Source organism: Parasteatoda tepidariorum, chromosome 11, assembly GCF_982258835.1.
Source record: "Parasteatoda tepidariorum strain Cologne lab strain chromosome 11, Ptep-v5.0, whole genome shotgun sequence".
Classification (NCBI taxonomy): domain Eukaryota; kingdom Metazoa; phylum Arthropoda; class Arachnida; order Araneae; family Theridiidae; genus Parasteatoda; species Parasteatoda tepidariorum.
The window spans coordinates 65956415-65979942 of NC_141765.1; the positions used below are offsets into that span (position 1 = coordinate 65956415).

General features: G+C 28.6%; 1 protein-coding gene across 1 annotated transcript in view; it reads left to right on the forward strand.

The window, feature by feature from the left end:
* Gad1 (glutamate decarboxylase) overlaps window positions 1–23528 on the forward strand; it is a 65981-nt gene that overhangs the window by 31190 nt on the left and 11263 nt on the right. The window contains exons 3-12 of the mRNA XM_016062948.5: window positions 7542–7632; window positions 8948–9054; window positions 11361–11479; window positions 11631–11710; window positions 12508–12611; window positions 14967–15034; window positions 16544–16608; window positions 19324–19402; window positions 22248–22329; window positions 23159–23226. Coding sequence (XP_015918434.1) covers window positions 7542–7632; window positions 8948–9054; window positions 11361–11479; window positions 11631–11710; window positions 12508–12611; window positions 14967–15034; window positions 16544–16608; window positions 19324–19402; window positions 22248–22329; window positions 23159–23226 — 863 coding nt within the window. The remainder of the gene's footprint in view (window positions 1–7541; window positions 7633–8947; window positions 9055–11360; window positions 11480–11630; window positions 11711–12507; window positions 12612–14966; window positions 15035–16543; window positions 16609–19323; window positions 19403–22247; window positions 22330–23158; window positions 23227–23528) is intronic.

Sequence of the window (23528 nt, forward strand, 5' to 3'; positions counted from 1 at the left end):
TTGATTATCGCTAAGTCGCAATAGTGTTGACACTTACAGAATTGTAAAATTTCGAAAATCAACTCAAGAACTCTGTTACATGAAGCTTCTTTTTAAACGCCTATTTAAATTACAAGAATCGTATCTTTAAACAAAGTGACTAACTTAACAATCATTCGCCGACATGATAAAATTAAACATTTCAACTAAAATTTTGCATTGTACAAATTTTCCAATTCTGGATATATATGAAAATGTGTATATTAAATTGCTCTTATAAATTGCTCTAATTTTCCAATGACAAGAATTAAAATCGCTGGTACAAAAAGTATGCACAAATTATTCAAATATGATAAACAAAAGCATTCTCTTAATCATTTGTAAAATTGAAATAAGCAAATAACCAGTAGTCGGAAGAACGCGCTACAAGTAGCGAAACTACTGTAGTCGTTACTTTTTTCCTTAGTTTATAGTGTTGTGCGCTACTATTTAAAGGAAATAGTGTAATGAGTAGTGCAATACAAAAAACACAGTAGTTTGTAGCGATTTCTAGAAACTACTTTTAATGTTTGTTAAATAAAGAAACAAAGCTCAAACGTTAAAAATTTTTCGAATTTGATTGGTGCGAATCCTTCGCGGGCCTGTCAATGTATGCAATGAGAAGGCCTCTATGGCCGATTGTTAATAAGATCTACGTCTGATGCTCAGAAAAATTGGTGCGAAATCAGCCAAATTGTTGCGGGAAATCAAATTTTAAATATTAGAAAAATTTGAAACTTTAGAAAAATTTGATTTGTTAATAATGAGTTCAACGAAAAGTTTTATTTCAACTAAATACTATTTTAATTTTAACCTTTTCTATGACTATACTCATTTCACTTACTTTACTTACTTACTTACTTACACTTGATTCTTATATATATATATATATATATATATATATATATATATATATATATATATATATATATATATATATATATATATATATATATATATATATATATATATATATATATATATATATATATATATATATATATATATATATATATATATATATATATATATATGTAAATATGGAAATGCATGAATAAAATGCAGGATTTTATTTTCCCTTCCAACATGTTAGTACCACCACAATGATTTTTCTAGGCAATAAATTTTCCGGTACATAGTTCTAAAATGCTTGTATAGGTGAAAGGCAATTATGTTACTCAGTCTCATGACTTAGGAATGTGGAGAATTCTTGTATAGGCATCGTCCCTCTCTCAGTCCAACATTACAGATTAGGTCTGATAGTCGGAAACAATTGGTTGTGGGAAGAGAACACATGCTTGGGAAATCGGGGGAAAGCCTTTCCTTGTTCACCGTTAAGAGCTTTAATCCGATTTCAATGCATCGACGGTCACTTTGTCAAAGGGATTAAAACTGGGTGGGATAATGTCAGTAAAATTCAGGGGATGCATATCAAACTGAAGGATAAATAACGCTTTCAAACAACAGCCTTTTTGTGGTCCTCTTTATATGAATAGAATGGCAAAAAAATATAGAGATGGTCTTCCTAAATTATCAATCTTAATCTATATTTTTCGAATCCTTGTTAAAAATGAAGTAGAAGATGTATAAAATATTATTAAAAGTAACATTAATACACGATCGTAAAAACCAGACAAATCATTAACGATGAGGTTAAAAATGTCTAAAAAAATTTTTTTTAATTGTCAGCGGAAGATGAGAGAAGATATGTAACTGCAGAAACACCTTTCAATTTTAAAAGGCAATCAAACGGGTTTTTTTATCCCTCTAAGCTTAGTAATGATTCGTTAGATTTTGATAATCTTAGTTACTTACATTATTTGTTTACATCACTATTTATGCGTTCTTTTTTCTGGTATCATTTATCTGGTTGTTATAGCAATTCACAGGTTACATCAGCGTAATTTCAAATCAATATTCGATTTAAAAATAAAATTTTAAAAAAAGACTGATTCTACTCAAAAACAAATTTCACAGAAGTAAATGAAATTTGGAGTTTTTAGTACCTTATCAATATATTTAAATAGTTTTAATGTGGGACACTTAGGTTTTGATATAAATTTAAGAAAAGAAGTCAAAAATAATTAGATTTTTTTTTCATAAAAATTTAATATTTGACTTGAACAATAATATATTACGTTATTGAAAAATCTACATGATTTTGTATGCACAAACGCTTTTTTTGCTACACATGACTTAATAATATCCATTAATATGAATTATATTTATTTATTGAAAAATACGTATGTTTTTATTAGCACAAAATCATTCTTGCGACACATGTTTCGAATAAATATGAATTATATACATTAGTTGGAAAATTTGCATGTTATCATATGCAAAGACTTATTTTTGCCATAAAAACTAAATATTATGGACGATTTTTATCAATTTTATGTTTTATTACAGTTTTTTGTAATCTCAAACTGCATATGCAGATGGTTAAGTGGAACATTCTTACACACCTCACAATTCCTTTAAACAAAAATTGAAAAAATAGTCTTTAAAATATTGACATGACAAATTGCTGATTTTAATTATCTTAAATGGATACGTTTCTTCAAACAAATGGGAAATATGCTAGAAATTTAAAAAATGCTCAAAATGAAACCTCCCTAAAGGGTTGTTTTTCTATTTCAATTTTTTTTATCAAATATTGAATTAAAATACTATTATGGTTTTGATCACAATATTAATTTAACGATTAATTTAATATAAAAATAACTTTACTGAATTTTTAGAATAAATAAAATTTTTCGATATATTACGAATTGTATTGAAATACATAGCTAGAGATAGACAGTATTTTATGTAAATTATTTTGTGTCGGTTTTAGAATCGAAATAACACGTATATTCCTAAAATGCTTGTCAAAAGGGAAAAGAACTTTTTGTTTTATTCAAATTTTTCTAAAGAAAGTTGTACTATGAATAAAATTCCTAAATTTTTTTATAATAAGTTCAGGAGTATTTAGTATTTATAAAGAAATTAATGAACTTTATTCATAGGACAAAAGTCTAAAGGGAAGTTGTAATGAATCCAGGAAATATCACAAAACAATTTCTGAATTTTATTCTTAGTTCGAAGTTCTAAATGACAGTTGTAATGAATTCAGAAGTTATTTGAAGAAGGAAAATTATTAATTTTCTCATGGTACGAATTTCTAAAGAATAAATGTAAGGAATGCAAGTGCTATTGCAAAATAATTTATGGATTTTATTTATAGTGCAAAATTCGAAAGTTGTAATTAACTTAGGAGATATATTCTAAAATGTATATTTACGTTTCATATCATTTGTACTGTTCCCTCTTTAATACTACTAAGCATGTTCAGTTTTTATTGAATAGTAACTAACAGCGAAAGAAGTGACTAAGTGGCATTTATTAAAACATTTTTATGTTCTCTGGGAGAAAAGCCTTAAGGCGTATTTAACTATAACTGCCACCTGATAGAAAAATCAACGTGAGCGACAAAGATCTCAAAATTGAGATTTTTTATACAGTTAGCCTTTTTGTAAGATCGTAATAGTGCGTCAGAATTTTTATTATAAATTTTCTGAAATTTTATTTTATTGTTGATAGTTAGCAAGGGAAAGAAAATAGGTGTAAAGTCAATTTTCTCAAAATATATCATGAAGAATTTGCTTTTTTTAATTACCCGGCAGTCTACAACATTGATTTAATTCGCCAAGTTTTAAATTTTTCAAATTTCAGTGCATGAAGATGCTAAGTTAAATTCGTAGAGTGATTTCGGTGTGGAAGAAAAAAGCAGACTGCAATTTTAAGTCTCTCTTACGACAGTTCGTTAAAACACTGAAAATACGAATTCTAAGATGCACGGTCAGTAAAAAAGTGTTAAGGATGGAACAACCCAAGTAACTATTTTACCCTGGCCTCAGTTGGGCTCATCATGGGTTCTACATTGGGATGTCTAGATTTTTCATTACTGATCCTAGAATGGCTTATATAGGGCCTAAATTGGCCAATATAGAAGCTATATTGGCTAAATAATGGATATAAAATATCGGGTGAATCTAACAATTCTATGTAGGATCGATATTGGTTGTAAAGTATCTGTAAGATAACGGGTGAATCGAAAAATTCAAAAAAGGGCCAATATCGGCCCTTTGAATCCTTATTGGGCCGAGATTCGTGAATATTGGCCCAATGAGGGCCAAGTTATTTTGTTGCTAGGGAAGAAATAATGCCAAGGCATAATTTTTATTACTCACCTATTCTGATTCTAAACAAAAATCAGACTTTTAAAAATATTTTGTACTTAGCCATGGAGGGAAAATCAGACGTCGTTAGAGGAAAAAATGCACGTGTCTGATATATTACTAAAAGCCGTTTTTAAGGGTTAGCTCTGCTAGCCTAGGCCAAGGAATATACCTTTCTATATTCTTTGCCCGGACCAGATAGCTGTGAATCTGATTACCCTTTTTTTTACCTTTTAATTTATAGCCTTATCAATCTGCTAAAAAATTGTGAGAGAGAATGACATAATATAATGAAAGAAAAATTGGTTTAGCAATATGCACAAATTTCGTATGTGTCTTCGATCATGACATATTACATAACTAGTTATGAATATTGGATATACTTATTCATACTTACTTAAATAATTATTCATTTTGGATTTAATTTAATAATTAAAGTTTAAAAAATGTTTATGGTTCATTTGAAAACTGATTTTTAATATGTTTTTGGTTAAATTTAGAGTAATTATGTTCGACAAATTTCTAGTATTTTCAGAAAAAATTTTAATTTTTGGAAGCATACCACTTTATTTTTGTTAAGAAAAAAAAGTATTTGGTGATTTTGCAATTTTTACTTTTTGCAAAATTTGTTTTGTTTCTCTTTCATTTTAGTGATTTATTTTGTAAATTGTTCAATAAAGGCTCTAAGACTTGAAAATGGTTATTAGTTAGCGTTAATAACTAGAACACCATTTTATATTTCCGATTTAAATGATAATTTTTGTAAGAAAACCTCTGAAAGAGAATTTTGTTCCTAGAATTTTAAATTCGAAAAATGAAGCGGTGATTCTAAAAGCAGAAAACTCTTACAGAAATTCTCGAACGGAAATTATTTTAATTAATTTTAAATTGGAAAGGTAAAAGGACGAGTTTTGAATTATGCTTTTAGGAGCCTAACTACCCGTTTTTCTAGCTCATCTAAGAACATTATAGTTTCTAAAAATATATTTAAGTTACTTTCTTTCTGATTCCTTTGATGATTTTCGACTCTTTGTGGTGAACACAAATAATGACTGCATTTAGAGAAAGAAAACTATTGAATATTATTTTGATAATAATTACTGCATTCAAATTTTTATTAAACGTGAAAAGTGAAGAACTTCAAACTTGACAACTTTTGATAACACGTATATATCGGTTCGGGCTTCACTTTTGAGATCGGTGAAAGCCCAAACTCGAGATAAAAACATATTTTTTAAATGACCTTTGGCCGAGATACGTGTATATATAGCATAAGTGCAATTACCTATTTTCGGAAATATGGCATTCAATATTATCAAATTGGTTCTACTTAATAACTGACCATATAATTTTTATTCATCTGATTAGTTTGAAAGAAATAGGAAAGTATATGAAAGCTTTATCTATCATTAGCAGAAGCCCATAAACTTCATTCGGTTAACGATCCCTCGTCAGGTTTGGCCTCAGGTTGAGCAGACAACTCATATGCTTCTTGCACTTCGAAAATTTTTAAATAGCAAGAAATCTTAAATAATAAACGGAGAAGTGAACAAATAAATACTTTTCTTGCCTAACTCATAAGATTCCCGTTCACGATAATGATCATAAAAATTCTTCAGTCCAGGATTTGGAAGGGGAAAAAAGGGAGAAAGTAACAGCTGGATGTGGGTGAGGGGGTAAAATGGTGACATATGGAGTTGGTATCAAAGACCTCACTCCCGTACGGTGTTTTCTCATGGGTGGCGACTAGCGAGAGTCTTTTTCGATCTTGCTCACTATGCTCTTGTTTCAATCAACACATACCACAATATGGAAACGATCCCCTTAAAAGAAATTACGCAAAAGCTGGGGTGTTAGGGGATCGGACAAAAGAAGCCGTGATGTGGCAAACGACACACTTATCCGCCTTATTAAAAGAGCACCTGAAACTAATTGTTTTCGCACTCTCCCATGTTCTTTTCTCCCCATGTTTCAATCAGGCACAGTATGCATGGCTAGCCACGTTTAGGGACTAAGAAAAGCTAAATGCTTTATTTACTTTTGTTTTCGTAAGGCGCGTTTAATTAAAAGTCGCATTTCGCTCGGCCTTAAGAATTTAGGACTTACGGTATTTATTAGTCATTAATCGATTTCAGCTGAAGACAGACAACTATTGAATTAATATATATATTGCACATTGACTTTAATATCAAAATGGTCATTAAAATAAAATATTTATCTTTAATGCATCCACATATTGTATATATATAATACACCTTTTCATTTAAAAAGTGAACTTCTACATAGAAGACGATAAAACAGTCAAAGTTAAATTTTTATTGCGGGGTGCTGTGTGTTTTTATCTCAAAAAGTGACACTCCTGAAATCTTTTTGGCAGTTACAGGTATGAGAGTTGGGACAAGAAAATACCTATCAGCTTAACGATAGAAAAATTAATGAAAAAGTGTAAGAAACTATTAAGCACAAAAAAAAAACTTTTTTTTTCACTACATGTGTACATTGACAGTCCAACAAACTATTAAGATGTATATGTAAATCATGATTACAGAGAATAAAATAATAAAAGTAAAACAAAATAATGTAAAAATATTAAGAAATGTTTTTTCGTAATTCAGCATTTTCTTTTTTTCATTTTCTCTCCCGAAGTCTATTTTTCAATTAGCGTTGTTTTAAAGACTAAAATAACTTAGAAATCATGTAAGTGTCCTCAAAATTAATAACATACAGTAAACATCTATATAGCAGAATTCTATAATGTACATTTCTCCATAAGCCACATTAACTTTTACAGTGAAAACAATGAAAATTGCAATTGAGAAATTTATGAAGCTAAGCAAACCAAAATTAACGAATGTCTGTTATTAGTTCTGATACTCTAGAACACTTAAATTTTTTTCTATTGATAATAAATAATTAGGTAAATTTTTGTGTTGTTAAATACAATATCTATAATTATTTTTTTAAAAATCTAAAAATAATTTTAAAGTATTTTTTTGAATCATTTGTTCCAAATATATATTAAAATGTTTAACATATAGTATAAGGCTGTATGTTTCAATTTTTTCATTATAAAAATTTTCTACTGTATTAGGATATAATGCCGAAAAATATGTTTATCAAGTTTTGCTTGGTGCCAATTCCTATATAGTGTTTAATTTATAAAACTCATTAAGTTCTATTATTTATATTAACTAGGAATATTTTACCGAAGATTATTTATCAAATATTATATAGTTAAATACATTACTGATACAAATAAATTACTTGTTATTTTAAGTTAATGTTTACAATTAAATATTTCAGGTCATCCACATTTTTTGAATCAGCTTTCAACAGGACTTGATATTGTTTGCTTAGCTGGAGAATGGTTAACAGCAACTGCAAATACTAATATTTAAGTATACTTTTTTTTAAACAATGGTTGATGTTTTTATTGTTTATTATTACTGTTCCACTTTTATTGTATTTTTTTTCTGTATTGCTTGTTTCTTGATAGTTCCTTTTGTATCTATGCGAGAGGCGTTATCACTTTAGAGAATGATATCCCATATGCTACTGATAAGAAGAAAAAAAATTGTCAATGCCCACCTGGAGAATGGCCTAGGTCATACAGGTATCTAAGGGGCAGATTTGTTGACCACTCTTTCAGGGGCACCATATTAGGTGGGTCAACGTTGCACCCACAGTAAGACAGATAGTACAGAGAAGGGAAAAACATCCATGCCTTGCTCGGGATTCGAACCCAGAACCTTTCTGATGCAAGGGCAGTTTCCTAACTCCTACACAGGCCGGTCGGCCTGATAAAAATATAAAAAACTATACTATAGAACTAACTTACCATTCTTGGTTGCAGATAAATATCAGTTATAAATTGTTTTTTAACTCATACTCATTTTTAACCCTTTGAGCATTGGTTACAGCTTTTTTCAAACTTAGCTACAAACTTTTTTGCATCCTAAAACTGGTTTCCCCACGTAGCCCATGTTATAATAATGTGGGAAACCAATTCAATGGGAAGTAGTGCATAGCAAGGGCTCAATGCTTTGAGGGTTAAAAAATATAGAGAGAGGGATAGGATGGGAAGACTACTTTTTACAAAATATTTCCAGCAATTTTATTGTTCAATATTGTTGTTTTAATAAAGTTTTTACGACAATATCGTAAAACACTTCATGAAATTAAAGTGTTTGAATTTCATGGCATTAAAATATTGTTTTATGAGTCACTTCAAAAAGCAAAAAAAAAAAAAAAAAAAAAAAATCCTGTTTCTTCCCACATACTTATGTAGGAGGAAACAGGATTTTTTGTGAGATATTTTTTTACATGTTAAAATTGAAATAAAATGTGAAAAAATATTCCAGAAGGAACACAGAAAATGAGAGACATATGCTTTATTAAGTTCAAACAAAATTAAATAAAAGTGAATGCACATAACTCGTTTGTCATTAGTTTTTATGAAGATACTTTAATATCGACAACTATTGGTGTAAACTAAATATGCCAAGCTTCTTGTACTTGAAATAAATTTACTTGCTTTGGGGTAGTTTTAAATTTTACCTTTTGAGTTTACCTCATTCAGCGATGTTTTACTATGCAATTGTTCTTGGGCCATAGATTCGCCAATATTTTTGGCACATATATTGATATGAAAATGTCACATCTTTTTACATATATTTCATATTTTATTAATAAATCAATCACTATTACAGGTTTACATATGAAATTGCGCCATGCTTTATTTTAATGGAGGAAGTGGTGTTAAGAAAAATGAGAGAAATTATTGGATGGCCCGAAGGCGACAGCATGTTGGCTCCTGGTAATAAGAAAACTTTATTAGGCATATAAACTTATCTAGAAATTAAAAGAATATTACAATATCTCCTCAGTTTAATGCTCTTTCATTTCAAGAAAAAACATTAATTTAGAAGTAGAGCCAGATTTTGGGGAAATTGGTTCAAGGCCAAAACTATGGTTTGTACCCTCATTGAAAATGCATAGTCTTTAAAATTAGTAAATCTTTATTAAAATCATTTAAAGTTATTAAAATCTGTTTTTTAAAATATTACATTGCTTTTAATTGAAAAAAAGCTAACAATAGTTTCTTAATATGTTTTGTACTGTTACCTCTAAAAATATTTTTCACTTAAAATTTAAACATTATTAAATTAAGAAGCTCAGGTAAGAATACCCAGGTTCTTATTGGAAATTATGAAATTAATTATAAATTAAGTATCAATAAAAAAGGTTTATTAGCAATTAGAAATTTCAGAAAAAATTATTAAACCATATTACAAATTATGTGATATGTGTATACCATTCATGTTGCAGATAAACAAGTGTATCTTAAAATCAGAAATAAAAATATTGAGTTTGAAATAATAAGGATGAAAATCTCATATGAAAAGTTTTACATAATCCATATCTAGAATTAATTAAATATTCCCCTTACCACGATTTTTCATAAAATTAGGACGCATTTTTTGTTTAAGAGTCTATTGTCAAATACTTAGTTCACACTTCAATCTCTGACCCAAAGGTACTGCATTGAAACATTATCATGCTTCCCCTTTACCCTTTTTCAATTTACTCGTCCAGAATAGAAGCAGAATTTTTAAACACTTCTTACTTTGGTATGGTGGTTCAATTGCTCAGCAAGAAAACTGGTTGCATATCCTTCTCTTAAACTTTCTTGCACAAAATAATCCCTGGTATTCCTTCTCGTACAGGTGGTCCCCGACATTACAATGTTTACACAGCGTGATGTGCAAAAAACAAATGAATCGATATTTTAGATTTAGATTTCTTTCATTTTATCAACAAAACAAAAAAAAACTCTTTTCGGTATTTATATTTTTTAAAATATTTCTACTGCAACTGCTATAATGGGGCAATTTTATTTGCGTTAATTAAAAATATCTATAATAAAGTCAGAACTATAAAAACGATAAAACATGGTTATATGAGTAAAAGTGACTGAAAGCTATAAATACTAGTACATACTAATAAAGCTATACGAGTATTACTCGGGAATAAATGACGCATAATCCACTCAAGCCAAACTTATGATCCAAACTGTTTAAAAAAATAAATAAAAATGGAAAAAAATGAGAAAAACTTAAAATGGAAAAAAAAAATTGTTCTGAAATATATTTCGTCTGCTGTGCCTGTCTCGGGAAAATTCCGGGCATAGATGCCCTACCTTTCCTCATTGGCAAAAAAGAAAGAAAAAGAAAAAATGCTCTGCTATAAGGAAGAAGCTTAGAACTTAAGGGCTAGGCGAAAAATTGTGCTAATTTCTGAATAATGAGAATTCAAAAGAAATTTTACAAGGTGAAAAATATTGATCTAAAAGTTTGAAGTAATAGCTGCTTTATTTTTAAAAACAACTATTTAAATTTTACTTCAACTGAAGTCTAAGTAAAATAAAAGTAATTTTCTAAAAATAAGGTAATTCGTTATAAAATTTATCATAAATAAAATTCAACAAAAAAAATTTGTGAATAACACTATAACCATACTATAGAAAGTTATTATAATTATTACCTTGCTTTTTCAACATCACGAAGGATATGAATTTTCATTTAAATTTATATAATTATATAGGAAATATATAAAATTTATATGCGAATTAAAATTAATATTAATTAAAACAATTATATTAATTAAAATTAATATGTAAAGTAAAATAAATAAGACTTATATATAAAATGCATATGACCCATAAACAAATTGCTTCCTTTTGCCTTCAAAGTTTAACAATATCAAGCAATAGTTTAAAATCATAAAAATCATCAAAAAAATTTCTTAATATTTCCTTCAAACAAAAAATTTATGAAATGCGTTCATAAGGTGCAACAAATTACAAACACTTACCTTTTTTTACGGATACTACAAACAACTCAGTAATAAGTTGCGTCATAGTGACGTAATATATAAAAAATTATCTTAAGAAGTTTAGGTGTTTGACGACATCTGACACAAGGGATAGTTAAAGGATATTTCGACAGGTCAGAAAAAAATGCTGACAGGTTCTGCAGTTCATTCCATTTATTTTTTAAAATACGTTTTTTTCACATTTCGACATAATAAGTGCTAAAAATAAAAGTGTTTCCCGTTCTTTAGGTGGTTCGATATCAAACTTATATGCTTGCCTGTGTGCCCGACATAAAATGTTTCCTGATTACAAGCAAAAAGGTCTAATCAGTCTTGGGCAACAATTGGTCATCTATACAAGCGAACACGTAAGCATTAAAAAATTGTCTCCTAACAGTTATTGTTGTCCTATTATCTCACCTAACAAATATAATGAAGAAATCGTGCTAAATTAGTTCCATTTGAAGATCTAGTTTTCGATTGAAGCGTAATTGTTTCCCTTTTTTCTTCTTTTTTTAGTCGCATTATTCTTTGAACGGTGCTGGAATGGTGATGGGGATTGGAACAGAATTTGTTCGTGAGGTGAAATGTGACAAAAGGTAAGTTTTTATTAAAAACTTTCCTAAAAAGTTTACATTTTTAAGCTTCAACATTAAAATATTTTTTGCAATTCAGGTCGGTCATAAGTTGCATAAATATTTATGAAATTTTCGAAATATTTTAGTGAGAACCTTTTTGTACAATTTTAAATATCTATGTAATTTGTCTATGATCTCTGTAATTAATCTATATTTCAAATTACTCTATAAAATAATCCATCAATGAAATTGTAATTAATCTATCAATGAAATTTATTTAATAACATTTCATTAGGAACTAAGTGTGTATCATAAACGCATTATTAAAAAGTATGACGTATGGTTAGGGTAACCAAAAGGCTTGCATATTTTTTGTATAAATATAGCTGATAAAATTCTTCTAATTTGCGTTTACATTAAACTCCCTGAGTTTTTGTCCCGGCTTTTTCCGAACATTAAAGGGAAGGCTTTTTTTACATAAAAAAAACCGTCCCCCCCCCTATATAATTTAATGGGAAAGTAGAGCAAAGAAATTTCTGTACCAATTTGCCCGGGATTCAATATTTGGCTTGTTAGCTTTTGTATAATAGTTTAAATGTTTTGAATTAAACTTTAAAAAATCACTATGTGGTAATATACTAAGTATTCCTTTAATAAAAATAAAATTATGCTACTATTTAAAATATTTGTCAACTATGTGCATTACAATTGTTTATGGCATCTGTTCTTAAAATTCAATTTTTTTTTGATAGAGTTAGCATTACTGACACGATGCATAGTATTACATTACTTTTTAAACCTCTATCTATATTTTATAGGGGCAGAATGATACCTGGTGAGCTTGAGCAGTACATTATTTCGGATAAAGCAAAAGGTTATACTCCTTTCTTTGTCTGTGCCACAGCTGGAACTACTGTTCTTGGTGAGTCATATCAACACATGAGTTTTGTTATTTTTATGACACGTAGATATAAAAATACAATGGGCAAAATAATAGCAGTTAATAAATAATAGTTTGGACAGATTCTTCTCAAGAAAAGATGAATTCACGGAGGGTTTTTTCTTTCACAATATGATCAAGTTTCTCCATCAAACATCACCCATCGTTCTCATATGTAAAGGTATTCTTTGAAAGAATTATAGCTTTCTGTGTGAGGCGAGTAGTTATCGACAATGCCGACCTTCATCTATCTAAAGGTACCCAGAGATGCCAACTTGCTCCCGACAGCAAATATATATTTTAAAGTGGTAGTTTATCAATTGTAATTCTTGGTTTAATAAATTCAATTTAGTAGACTTTTATTCACCACTATTTCTAAATAATTCGTAGGCTTATATAATTCACCACGTTCTTAAACTTACGTCATGCTATACCTTTTAAATAGCATGCAAAAATTTTCAAATATTTGAAAAATTTATTTAGGAGTTATTTACCGTTTTTTTAATTATTTAGACTTGTCCGGAGCAGTTGGCATCTCTGGGTACCTCGAATAGAATCGAGTTAGCACGTCTTATATACTAGTGAATTTATGTTTAATAATCGTAGTGGTAGTTACGCCACAATACTCCCCCACTAGAATTTCATCAGGGATAGAATTCGATGAACGGATACTACTAATTTCCGTAATTGTGAAACACCGGGTTGAGCTGTATTAAGTTCATCGGATTTTGAGCGCTTGTAGTGAGAGCTATATTAAGTTCACCGAGTTTGCACGATTGCTGTGAGAGCTGTATTAGGTTTACGATCGTGGTCGCTAATGTGTTGCTATTAGCAGTCGAGTGTGAAGAGGCTTACGTTGTGTATGATCGAGACTGAGTAGCAACAGCACGAGGACGTGGATAATGTCGCACTCACAAGTAGCAAATTAACTGTTCAATGTGGACCAGTCATCGAAGTAGGCGTGTTCAAATCGAAGTGGGAGTTTCTATCAAGATAGGCGTGTTCACATCACGTTTGAAGGTCACCAATTTGGGGAGAATGCATATCGACAATACATACATTCATCTGAAAAGGTACCACAACATAGAATCGAGTTGACATGCCCTATATACTAGTGAATTTACGTTTAATAATTGTAGTGGTAGTTACGCCATATTTTTTTTTTTCTAGGAGGCCCTCAAAATTTTTTGTAGTACTCATATCAGTTAAACATCTTGATCAAAAATCTCATTTCAAGTAGTCTAAAAAGATGATGGCCTAAAAGAAAAACTTCGTTATGAAATGTGTTTCGAATTTCCTTGTTTAATATTGGATATCCATATTATTGCAGAGCTCGAATTTAACGTTGGTTCATTGGTCCGATAAGACTAAAATTAGATTCGAACCACCGTAAAATAATTATCAATGATTCCCCGGACCAGGATGTAAAATAATGATATGCCTATTTTTCGGTTTCACGCTTTGTTCTGTGCTTTTGTCGCAAAATAGTATACTTAATCATATTTGTTACATCCTTCGTTTTCTGTGCTGTAATTTTTCACTTAAGTTCACTTCATCATTATTTTAAATCTAATATTGACGTGCAGACGGACAAAATAGTCTACAGCAAAATGTGACTATTAAAATATTACCCAACATTGTGCTTCACAACTTTGCTGATTTTTCTTTTTTTTTTTTTTGTTGAAACTCACCTTATTTTACACAATCTTTTAACTCCGCTTTAACATTTCGTATTTTAGAACATTAATTAAAAATGAATTTTAATATTCAAATCTCTTAAAGTAGTACTTATAAGTTTTAGTGATAGGAGAATGTTTATAACAAATCTCTGATAATAAAATTCAGAATAACTTTTTTCTTCAAAGAAAAGGGATAAATGATTTTAAGCTTTTAACATATTCTCTGTAAGCTTCAATATTCCAAAAGATAACACTTACGGTACAGTAAAATAATAGTTTTAGGCGTATTCGTTAAAAGGATAGTAGAATGAAACATACATTAAGTCTTATCAACCTTACATTTACTAACAAGGTTTTTCAAGCTACTTAAGCACTTAAAAACTAAATGTAACTTTCTAATTTTTTAATGCTTAAAAAATTTAAATAATTTTAATTATAATGACTAATAATAATAACTAGTTTTTTAACGCTTAAAAATTAGAAGAATGATGTTTAAAAAATAGAATTTATTAACAACGCTCATACATTTAACAGAATAATCTTTATATATCTTTAAAGTATGAAAAAAATTGTATAAATTAAAAGTGTTCGGTGTCTTCTGATCATGCAATGTATATGAGTTTCATAAGTATTAATAAATATTTTAATAACATTTTAGGTGCTTTTGATCCAATTAATGATATTGCTGATATCTGTGATAAGTACGGTATTTGGTTTCATATAGACGTAAGTATTTATTGAGTAAACAAGTTTTTTTTAATTTTATTTTCTTCCTACTGATATAGTTTCCCTTATTTTTTGAACTATGCAGTTCTTTAAAATTCATATAATAATTAAAATGATTAATATTTTTTTTTGATGATTAAAAATCTGTGGACTTGTGAACCACCATATTACATTCTTTAGAACAAAATACAGTGAAATTTGAAATAAATGTTCTTGGAAAATATTACGTACGTTATGTCCCTCGTTGAAAACTTTTGTTAACATGTTGTTAAAAAATATTAATTAAGGTAAAACTAAATTGTTCTGTATGGTTGAATTGAATCTTATAATGCGTCATAAGAATGCAATTCGGGAACTAAATATTGTTTCGTAGTATATTCATATATCCATCAATTTTTATTTATTTATTAAAGGGACCAGAAAGTAATGTAGTTTCGGCCCATAAAATATTCGTTAGTCTTAAAACCAATTAATTTTTTTCGATTCATTTTCGATCCACCATTGATAAAAGGTTGATTGAAAGATTGTTGCTAACGAGCGTGAATACATTATTGATTAAAAATAAAATATTGATTACAAATATTAAATGCATCGAAATGACATTACTTTCTGGTCCACCTAATACTTTTGAAAGTTAAAAGTTTTCTCTGAAATTCAACATAGCTACCAAGTACATTCAGACACTTGTCATTGTGTTTTGCTAACTTACCAATTTTTACCGCATAAAACAATCGCGTGTGATTTCAAACAACTAGTTACAGTGTTTCGAAGTTCAATCGTCAAAAAAGTGCTGAGCCCTAAGCAATTTCTTCTTTGCTGTAAATGAATAGATGATAAGCAGAAGGAGCCCAGTCCGCGCTGTAGGAGTGTTGATTATACTTGATCCATGAATTGGCGCAAACCAAGTCGTGTGAGATAGAGCATTATAAGCGTACTTATCCAAACCCAGATATCAGAAAGCTGAGACGCTGATTGTATATTTCCAGTTCCTTCAGAGTGTTTCAGTTTTCTGAAAATTACATTCATTAGAATAGCAGAAATCTTATAGAATCATTGATATCTTGATGTAACAATAGTTGCGTTCTACCCAATTCTACTAACATCAGCTCAAGTTAGTTCCCGAAACGAACTCTTATAATTTTATTTAATATGGTTTGTTTTTTCAATAAAATTTTTTTTATTATTATTTACATAACCACAAAACAAAGTTTTAAAGTTTATTAACATAAAAAGAGAAGAAATTGAGCTATCGAAATAAATAAACGGCACATTATAAAAGTTTAGTTAGCTATATCAAATAAAAGAATTCTCACCAAAATCGAATTACAACTTTCCAAGATATTTGTGTTAGAAATTTATGTCCTTCCCTAAGATCAGGGTAAAAATAAATGGAAATAATGCTACACTAAAAAAAATTTCCATTCAAAGGGAAGAATAATTAAAACATTTCGCTGATAAAAATAAATTAAAAAAAATAATAAATAAATTCACTAATGGTTTTTATCACAGGCAGCCTGGGGAGGTGGAGTGCTGTTGAGCCGAAAATACAGGTACAAGATGAGTGGAGTTGAAAGGTAAGGCACTCTAATGTAAATTGAAAGACTTCGAGCAATATAATTTTTAGCCACATTTTTAAAGTGTTTTTTGGTAAAAAAAAAACTACCAAATTTCCATATTGGATATTGGTCATAAGATGTATCTGTATTGTGCCATTATCAAATAAAAATTCGGGGAAAGTGTAGAGCACCTGTTAATTACTTGTAAAATATTCGTAAACAATATTAAGACTTCGTTAGAGGAAAAAATATCACCCTTAGAAAAGGTGGGTCTTATCTATTGTCCATAGCTCCTTCAATTTAATTCTGGTTTTTGTTGTAATTTTTAAATTAGGATACATCTTATTCTGGGACATACTGTAAAAAATATTGGATCAAATTGTTCTAAAAAGTACTGACATTCAGGGTGTCAGTACTTTTTACCGCAAATTACATTATTATATTAAATTTTTGCGGAACAAAAAATTTGACATACCGTAATTTTACAGTAATATTTACTGTGAAATCATTAAATCACTTAAATTTAGTGAATATTACCGTAATATGGATTTTACGGATGCTGCACTCATTATTCACTCCCGCAATATGATCCGGCATTGCGGGAAATGAAAAGGCTGACAACATTGCCAAGAAGGGATTTTTGGTTCCTCAGGAACCTTCTGGAAACTTCAGATTTCATTCAGCTCAGCTTTCTCAATGAAACGATTTTGCATTTTTAGCGGGAAAACCTTACAATGTACTATTGATTAAACTACAGCTTGTTTATGGCCTGCAGTTGCAACTATTAAACACCAAACTTGACATGATTGTCTTCGTGCCCATCTTTTATGTTTAAACATTGTTGACTCTCCTACTACCTCTTTGTATGACTATTCAGGATATGACTGCCTTGCATTTGGACCAGTGCGCCCTGCAGTATATTCCTTCTCCAGTCAAGTAGAGAAATATTAGAGAGCCAGTTGTTCAATGGCCTAGCTAACAAACGACTGGTATTTGACAATAATAACATTAAGATAAGCAATCACAATTGAATACTTTTCCTGATGACAATAATCACACTTTTCTGATTTTGATAAAAAATTACTGCCTTTCAAATTTTATCAGTCATAAAACATTTTTCTCAGGTCACATAAATTTATATATTGTACAATCGTGAGAAATAAGTCACATGAATTATTCATTATGTCATTAATAGTAACAATACATATTATTTTTAGTTTTCTTAATCTTACAATACAACAATAATGCTAAAAAAGTTGCAGAAACATAAAATATATCGCATGCTTATATGGAGAATATCTAATTAATTAAAAAAGAACAGCTTTAATCATATATTCTTATATAACTTAATAAATCTATTAAGACTGAAAATTTATTTCTACTATCTCAAAAATAATAGTAAACATTAAAATTGTGCGCATTAGCTAAGATTTGATTGTGCGTTGATGTAAAAATTTATTTCGAAGCTTCGTTATTTTTGCAAAATTATTTAATACTTAAATTTTTGCGAAATATTATTAAAAATGAGCAATAAATAATAAATCTATTTTAATTTTATGTATTCTAAAGTCTTGGTACTTATATATATTTTTTATGTCTTAGCTAATTGAATAAACTATATTTATTTGGTTATACTCAATTTTATTGTAAATATCCATTAAACAACATAACTTAGAAGGAAATTTTTTTTTTAATTTTGTTGATTTTGTTGAATTATTAATTAGGTCTTAAGGTAAATCTCTGTAGTTGTTAAAAATGTAATTGAAATATTGTTTAAGTAACATTTTTAAGAAAAATATTTGGTATGCAACAGTAAAATTATAAGCATATTATATTCTTATGAACCTATTAATAATTATGGCTCTATATAATTTTATTAACTGTTCATTACAGTTTATAAAATTACAATTTCCTAAACTGTATTTTCTCCATTTAACAAATTTTGAATAAAAATTATTCTTAATGCTTAAGTATTTGTGGGTTAAGTATATACAAAATAATATGTTAAGGTGATAAATAAAGCTTGCAGCTAATTGATTAAATGAACAATTATTCATTGTAATACGTGGAGTTTTATAATCTCTACCTTTAATATAAATTTTTAGTATCCTTGTTAAAAACAAAGTAAAAGAAGTACCCTCATTGGGAGTCGCAAATTAATAATAAACTAAAAAGCATATAAGAATGTGATGAAAATCTGACGAATCTTTTAAAAAGAAAGCGAATTTAAATTCATCGAACCTAGTAAGAGCAAGTCAAAAACGGATATTAAGAAAACCTTTTATGCGATTTTCAAACTAGTTTTAATGTCTTAAATCCCTCTTTTTGCATTAATAATTAGTCAGATTATGAAATTTCTTCGCTTAATTGCCCTTAATGTGCATATTTACAACTTCATTCTCGACAAGGATTCCATAAATATGTATTAGGATATATTATGTGATAATATACCCTCTATCTATACCCTCTATTTTTTTAACAAACAATGCAGATTTTTAAACTATCTTTTTATAAGATTTTGTGCTTATAGATTATTTATTTATTTATATATTTTGAAACGAAACATCGGGTATTTTTCGCTTGCGAAGGCCTGCTAGTTTACATTTAAATATCTTTTATAAAGTCGATTTCAGTTTTCATCACTATTCATATATTATTTAAAATAATTTTTGACATCTATTTTTATGAATTTTATTGCCATTGAGAACATAAGATGGGTATCAATTCTTTCAGGGCTAAATCAGTGACATGGAATCCTCATAAATTGCTAGGAACGTTGCTACAATGCAGTACGTGTCACTTTAAAGAAGAGGTGAGTACCATTTTTAAATATAAGTTATTTTAATTTTTAAGGAAACATGCGTTTATTTCAATCAGAATTCATTCTTTATAGAAATAGTTGTAATTTGGATAGATAAATCAATATGCACGAGAGACAAAAAGGGAAAAATTGCACATTCATTTAACAATCTTCATTAAATTTTCCGAAATAAATTCGTGATAGATTGTTACTGTATTGGGCAGCATCTTTTAAAACATAGAGGGTGTTCCAAAATTCGGCCAACAAACTCAGAGAGGTGATAAAAGGCCCCAAGAGGAGGACAATTTACCATACATCACGCAAACCACGTTTAGAGGGCGAAAATAACAAAATTGCCGGACCCATTCCATGGCCTCCGCGCTCACCGGATTGAGAAATCCGAGTGACTTTTTCGTATCGATAACCTTTAATCACTAGTTTATACATCAAAAACACACCTCGCATCATCGAGTGCATCCGGGAATCGATTTTACATCGTTGTAGTCTATGCAATGTCATTATCTAGTGCCACTACAAACAACTGCTGAAATAATTAATCAAATAAATTTTTTGCAGTTACTAAGTTTGCAGTATCTTTTGTTTTTAAAGCCTTACGTCGAAACCTGTATGTTAAGTTTTTGTTATTTCCCCCCCCCCCTCTTAACGTGATTTATAATTCCATGTTCTGTGTTAAATTTTTATCAGTTTAATGCTTTTATCAAATTTTAGAACACCTTTTTTAAAATACAATGTTATCTCTCAATTTAAACTTAAATAGTAGATAAATTGAAGTCCTTATTTTAGAATTGCATCTGTTTTTTTCATCATAAAATTAAACAAATGCATTATGAAATACATTTTTAATATTTTATTAAATAACATTTTTCGACTTAAAATTTTTCAAAGATATCTTTGATTTTGCGTAATTTACATTAAGAGAATTTTTTGTCATTATCTAAATCAATATTTATCAACTTAAATAATAATAAAAGAATTAAAAATTTAAAAACAATCAAATATCAATATCTAATTACCTATTCAAATTTACTATTCGAAAAAGATGGTCGTGTTTAAATTTTTGAAAAGAAATCCTTTGAGATTTTAAAATTACCATGCACTATTGCTCCTAATTTTGATAAAGCATTGCCTTTGTTTTCAATCATTTTAAAAAGTGTAGTGCTATCAAAAGATTCTCTATCTTCAGAAATTCGTTAGGAACTAAGAAAATAAAATGAAGAACAGGAAAACAGAAATTAAAACTTCTGTAACTAACAGAATTCTGCACGGAAACAAACGGAAAAAAAATTCCTTAATGAACCGTAATATATTTTTATTACCAATATTTTTTAAATTTTTGATTTTTAAAACCCTAGTCCTCTTTGAGACTTTTGTTCAGAATACTACGAAAAGCACTTATTTGATTTTTAAGTTTTTTAACAGAAGACTAAGGCAAAGGTATGATGTTTGATACAGTGTATTTCGTAATAACTGCCCATAATTTAGATTTCGACATATATATATATATATATATATATATATATATATATATATATATATATATATATATATATATATATATATATATATATATATATATATTGCATCGCTAATATACAGTGCGCAAAATAAAAAACGGACCACCCTCAATAACTTTTGATCTATTGATAGGATCTTCACGTTCTAGGACTCATTCTTAATGGTTCGAGGAGGGTAAGCTCAACTATGCTAATTAATTAGTACAGATGATATTTTAAGATACGAAATCAGACACAAAAACATACTTTCTCTAAATAAATCTACCTTTTGTTCGAGGGATTTGAATTTCTGATCCCCAAAATATTGGGTGTAGCGGTAATCTGGAGAATATGGTTCCAATAGTTTGATCAGTAGAGCGGTCCAAAGTTTGGACTCCTTAATGTTAAATTTACTCTTTGTGTATTTCGCTATATCTCGAGAACTTTTTAAGAGAATGTTAGCCAAAAAAATTTTGAATTGTAAGGTAAGGAATTTTTTACATCATTTTAAAGAATATAATTTTACATGGCAAAATTACAAAATTTCAGTGAAATCAGTCAAATAGTTTCTGAGAAATCAAATTTTAAAAAAGTTGTATTTTAAAAATTCGACTTCTCGGGAACTATTTGGCCGATTAAGCTAAAATTTTGCCCTGTAAAATCATGTTCTTTAAAAAGACGTAAAAAATTGCATACCTTACTATTTAAAATGTTTCGACTAATATTAAATAAAATAGTAAAAAATGAGAAATATTTATTAAAAGTTATTTTTTTTTCGTGGAATTATCTTCGGATAAATAAATTTTACAATCATGTGCAAAAACTTTTCAATTCGCTTAAAAAGTTCTCAAGATATAGGGAAATACGCAAACTATCCAAACCTAACCAAACCAAAATAACCTAAATAAGATAACCTAAATAACCTAACCAAACTATCGGGACCATATTTAACAGATCACGACTACTCCCTATATTTTTGAGGTCAGAAACCCGAATCCGTTGAAAAAAAAGTTTCGTTTATTCAGAGAAAGTACGTTTTTGTGTTTGATTTCGTAACTTAAAATATCGTCTGCAATAATTAATTAGCATATTTGAGGTTTCTCCCTCGAACCATTAAGAATAAGTCCTGGAACGTAAAGTTCCGATCATTAGAACAAAAGTTATTAAGTGTGGTCTATTTTATATTTTGCGCATTAAAAGAAGTAGGTGCTACTTCTTTTAATTAATTTTCAAAAAAGTCTCTCAGAATGCATATTAAGGGTGGTGATTACAAATCATCCTGTATAATAAATTTAATAAACAAGAAAATATTTAAAAAATATGATATTTCTTTATGCTTTCAGGGTCTTCTGTTAAGTTGCAACCAGCTATCAGCAGATTATCTTTTCCAACAGGATAAACATTACGACGTTCAGTACGATACAGGTGATAAAAATATAAAGTTATTTTATACTTTTATTCAAAATAAACCATTAAAAATCTGCACACTCCATTTTGAAACATTAGATCAAAACTGATGGTAAAAAAAAAGGAAAAGAAATAAAACTCTTACTGACGGAGCAATTCCCCAATGTGGAAAAAAAAAAGAAAGGAAAGAAAGAAACAGCAAATCTAAGAAAAAACTCTTCTATTTTAACTTTTTGTTCTTTCATATTTTAAACCGACAAATTTCTAATTTGCAATGTATACAGACATTCCCATCTTTTAAAACTTATAAACCCTAAATTTGAACAAAATCGATCGAATTTTTCACGAAGAAAAAGAATTGCCTTTTTGGAGCTTTATTTCTCGGAAACTATTCTTAGAATTTCATTCAAGCCTTGTATTTGTCATTTAAAATTACAGTCACAAGTGGCTTAATGATTTCAGAACTATTTCAAAAGGCGCAAAATATATAATTAACAATATATAGCTTGAACTTACAATTCATCTGACTAAATGAGTAAAACCATATTTTTCAGATTGCAGTATCTGCAGTTATTTGATGGTGAAAATTTTGAAATCCGATATAAAAAATGTTTATTAATTGAAAACACATTTGGTGTCTAATTTCGTATTTTGAAATATTGTCTTCATTTATAAATTTAGCACATTTGAAGTATAATTCTTAAACCATTAGATTTGCATTTTAGTACGTAAAAATTCAAAATTCAGAGTGTTCTGCTTTGCATTCTTCATGCTTGCAATGACGAAGCTTTAAGAAGTATTTCATGAGATCATGTTACATCTTACACAATTCATTTTTCTTATTTAGGAGATAAAGTCATTCAGTGTGGACGGCATAATGACGTATTTAAATTGTGGCTGCAATGGAGATCTAAAGTAAGCATGACTGCTTTTAAAACTCTATAATTAACAAAATGATTGATACGATATAAAAATTCTTAATTACACATTTTAATGATAATTGCGGGGCACACTACGACTCTGATTCAAAATATCAGTCATTTTTTTTTTCAAAAACATAATAATTTAAAAACTGTTATTAAATCTCAAAATATTATAATGTTAAGTTTAATTGATACAAATTATTCGAATATTATACGTTTTTAGAAATTTATTTTTAGTAGTTATACGAATAGCTCATGAGAATTTTAGATTTATTGCAGACGATTATTCTAAAA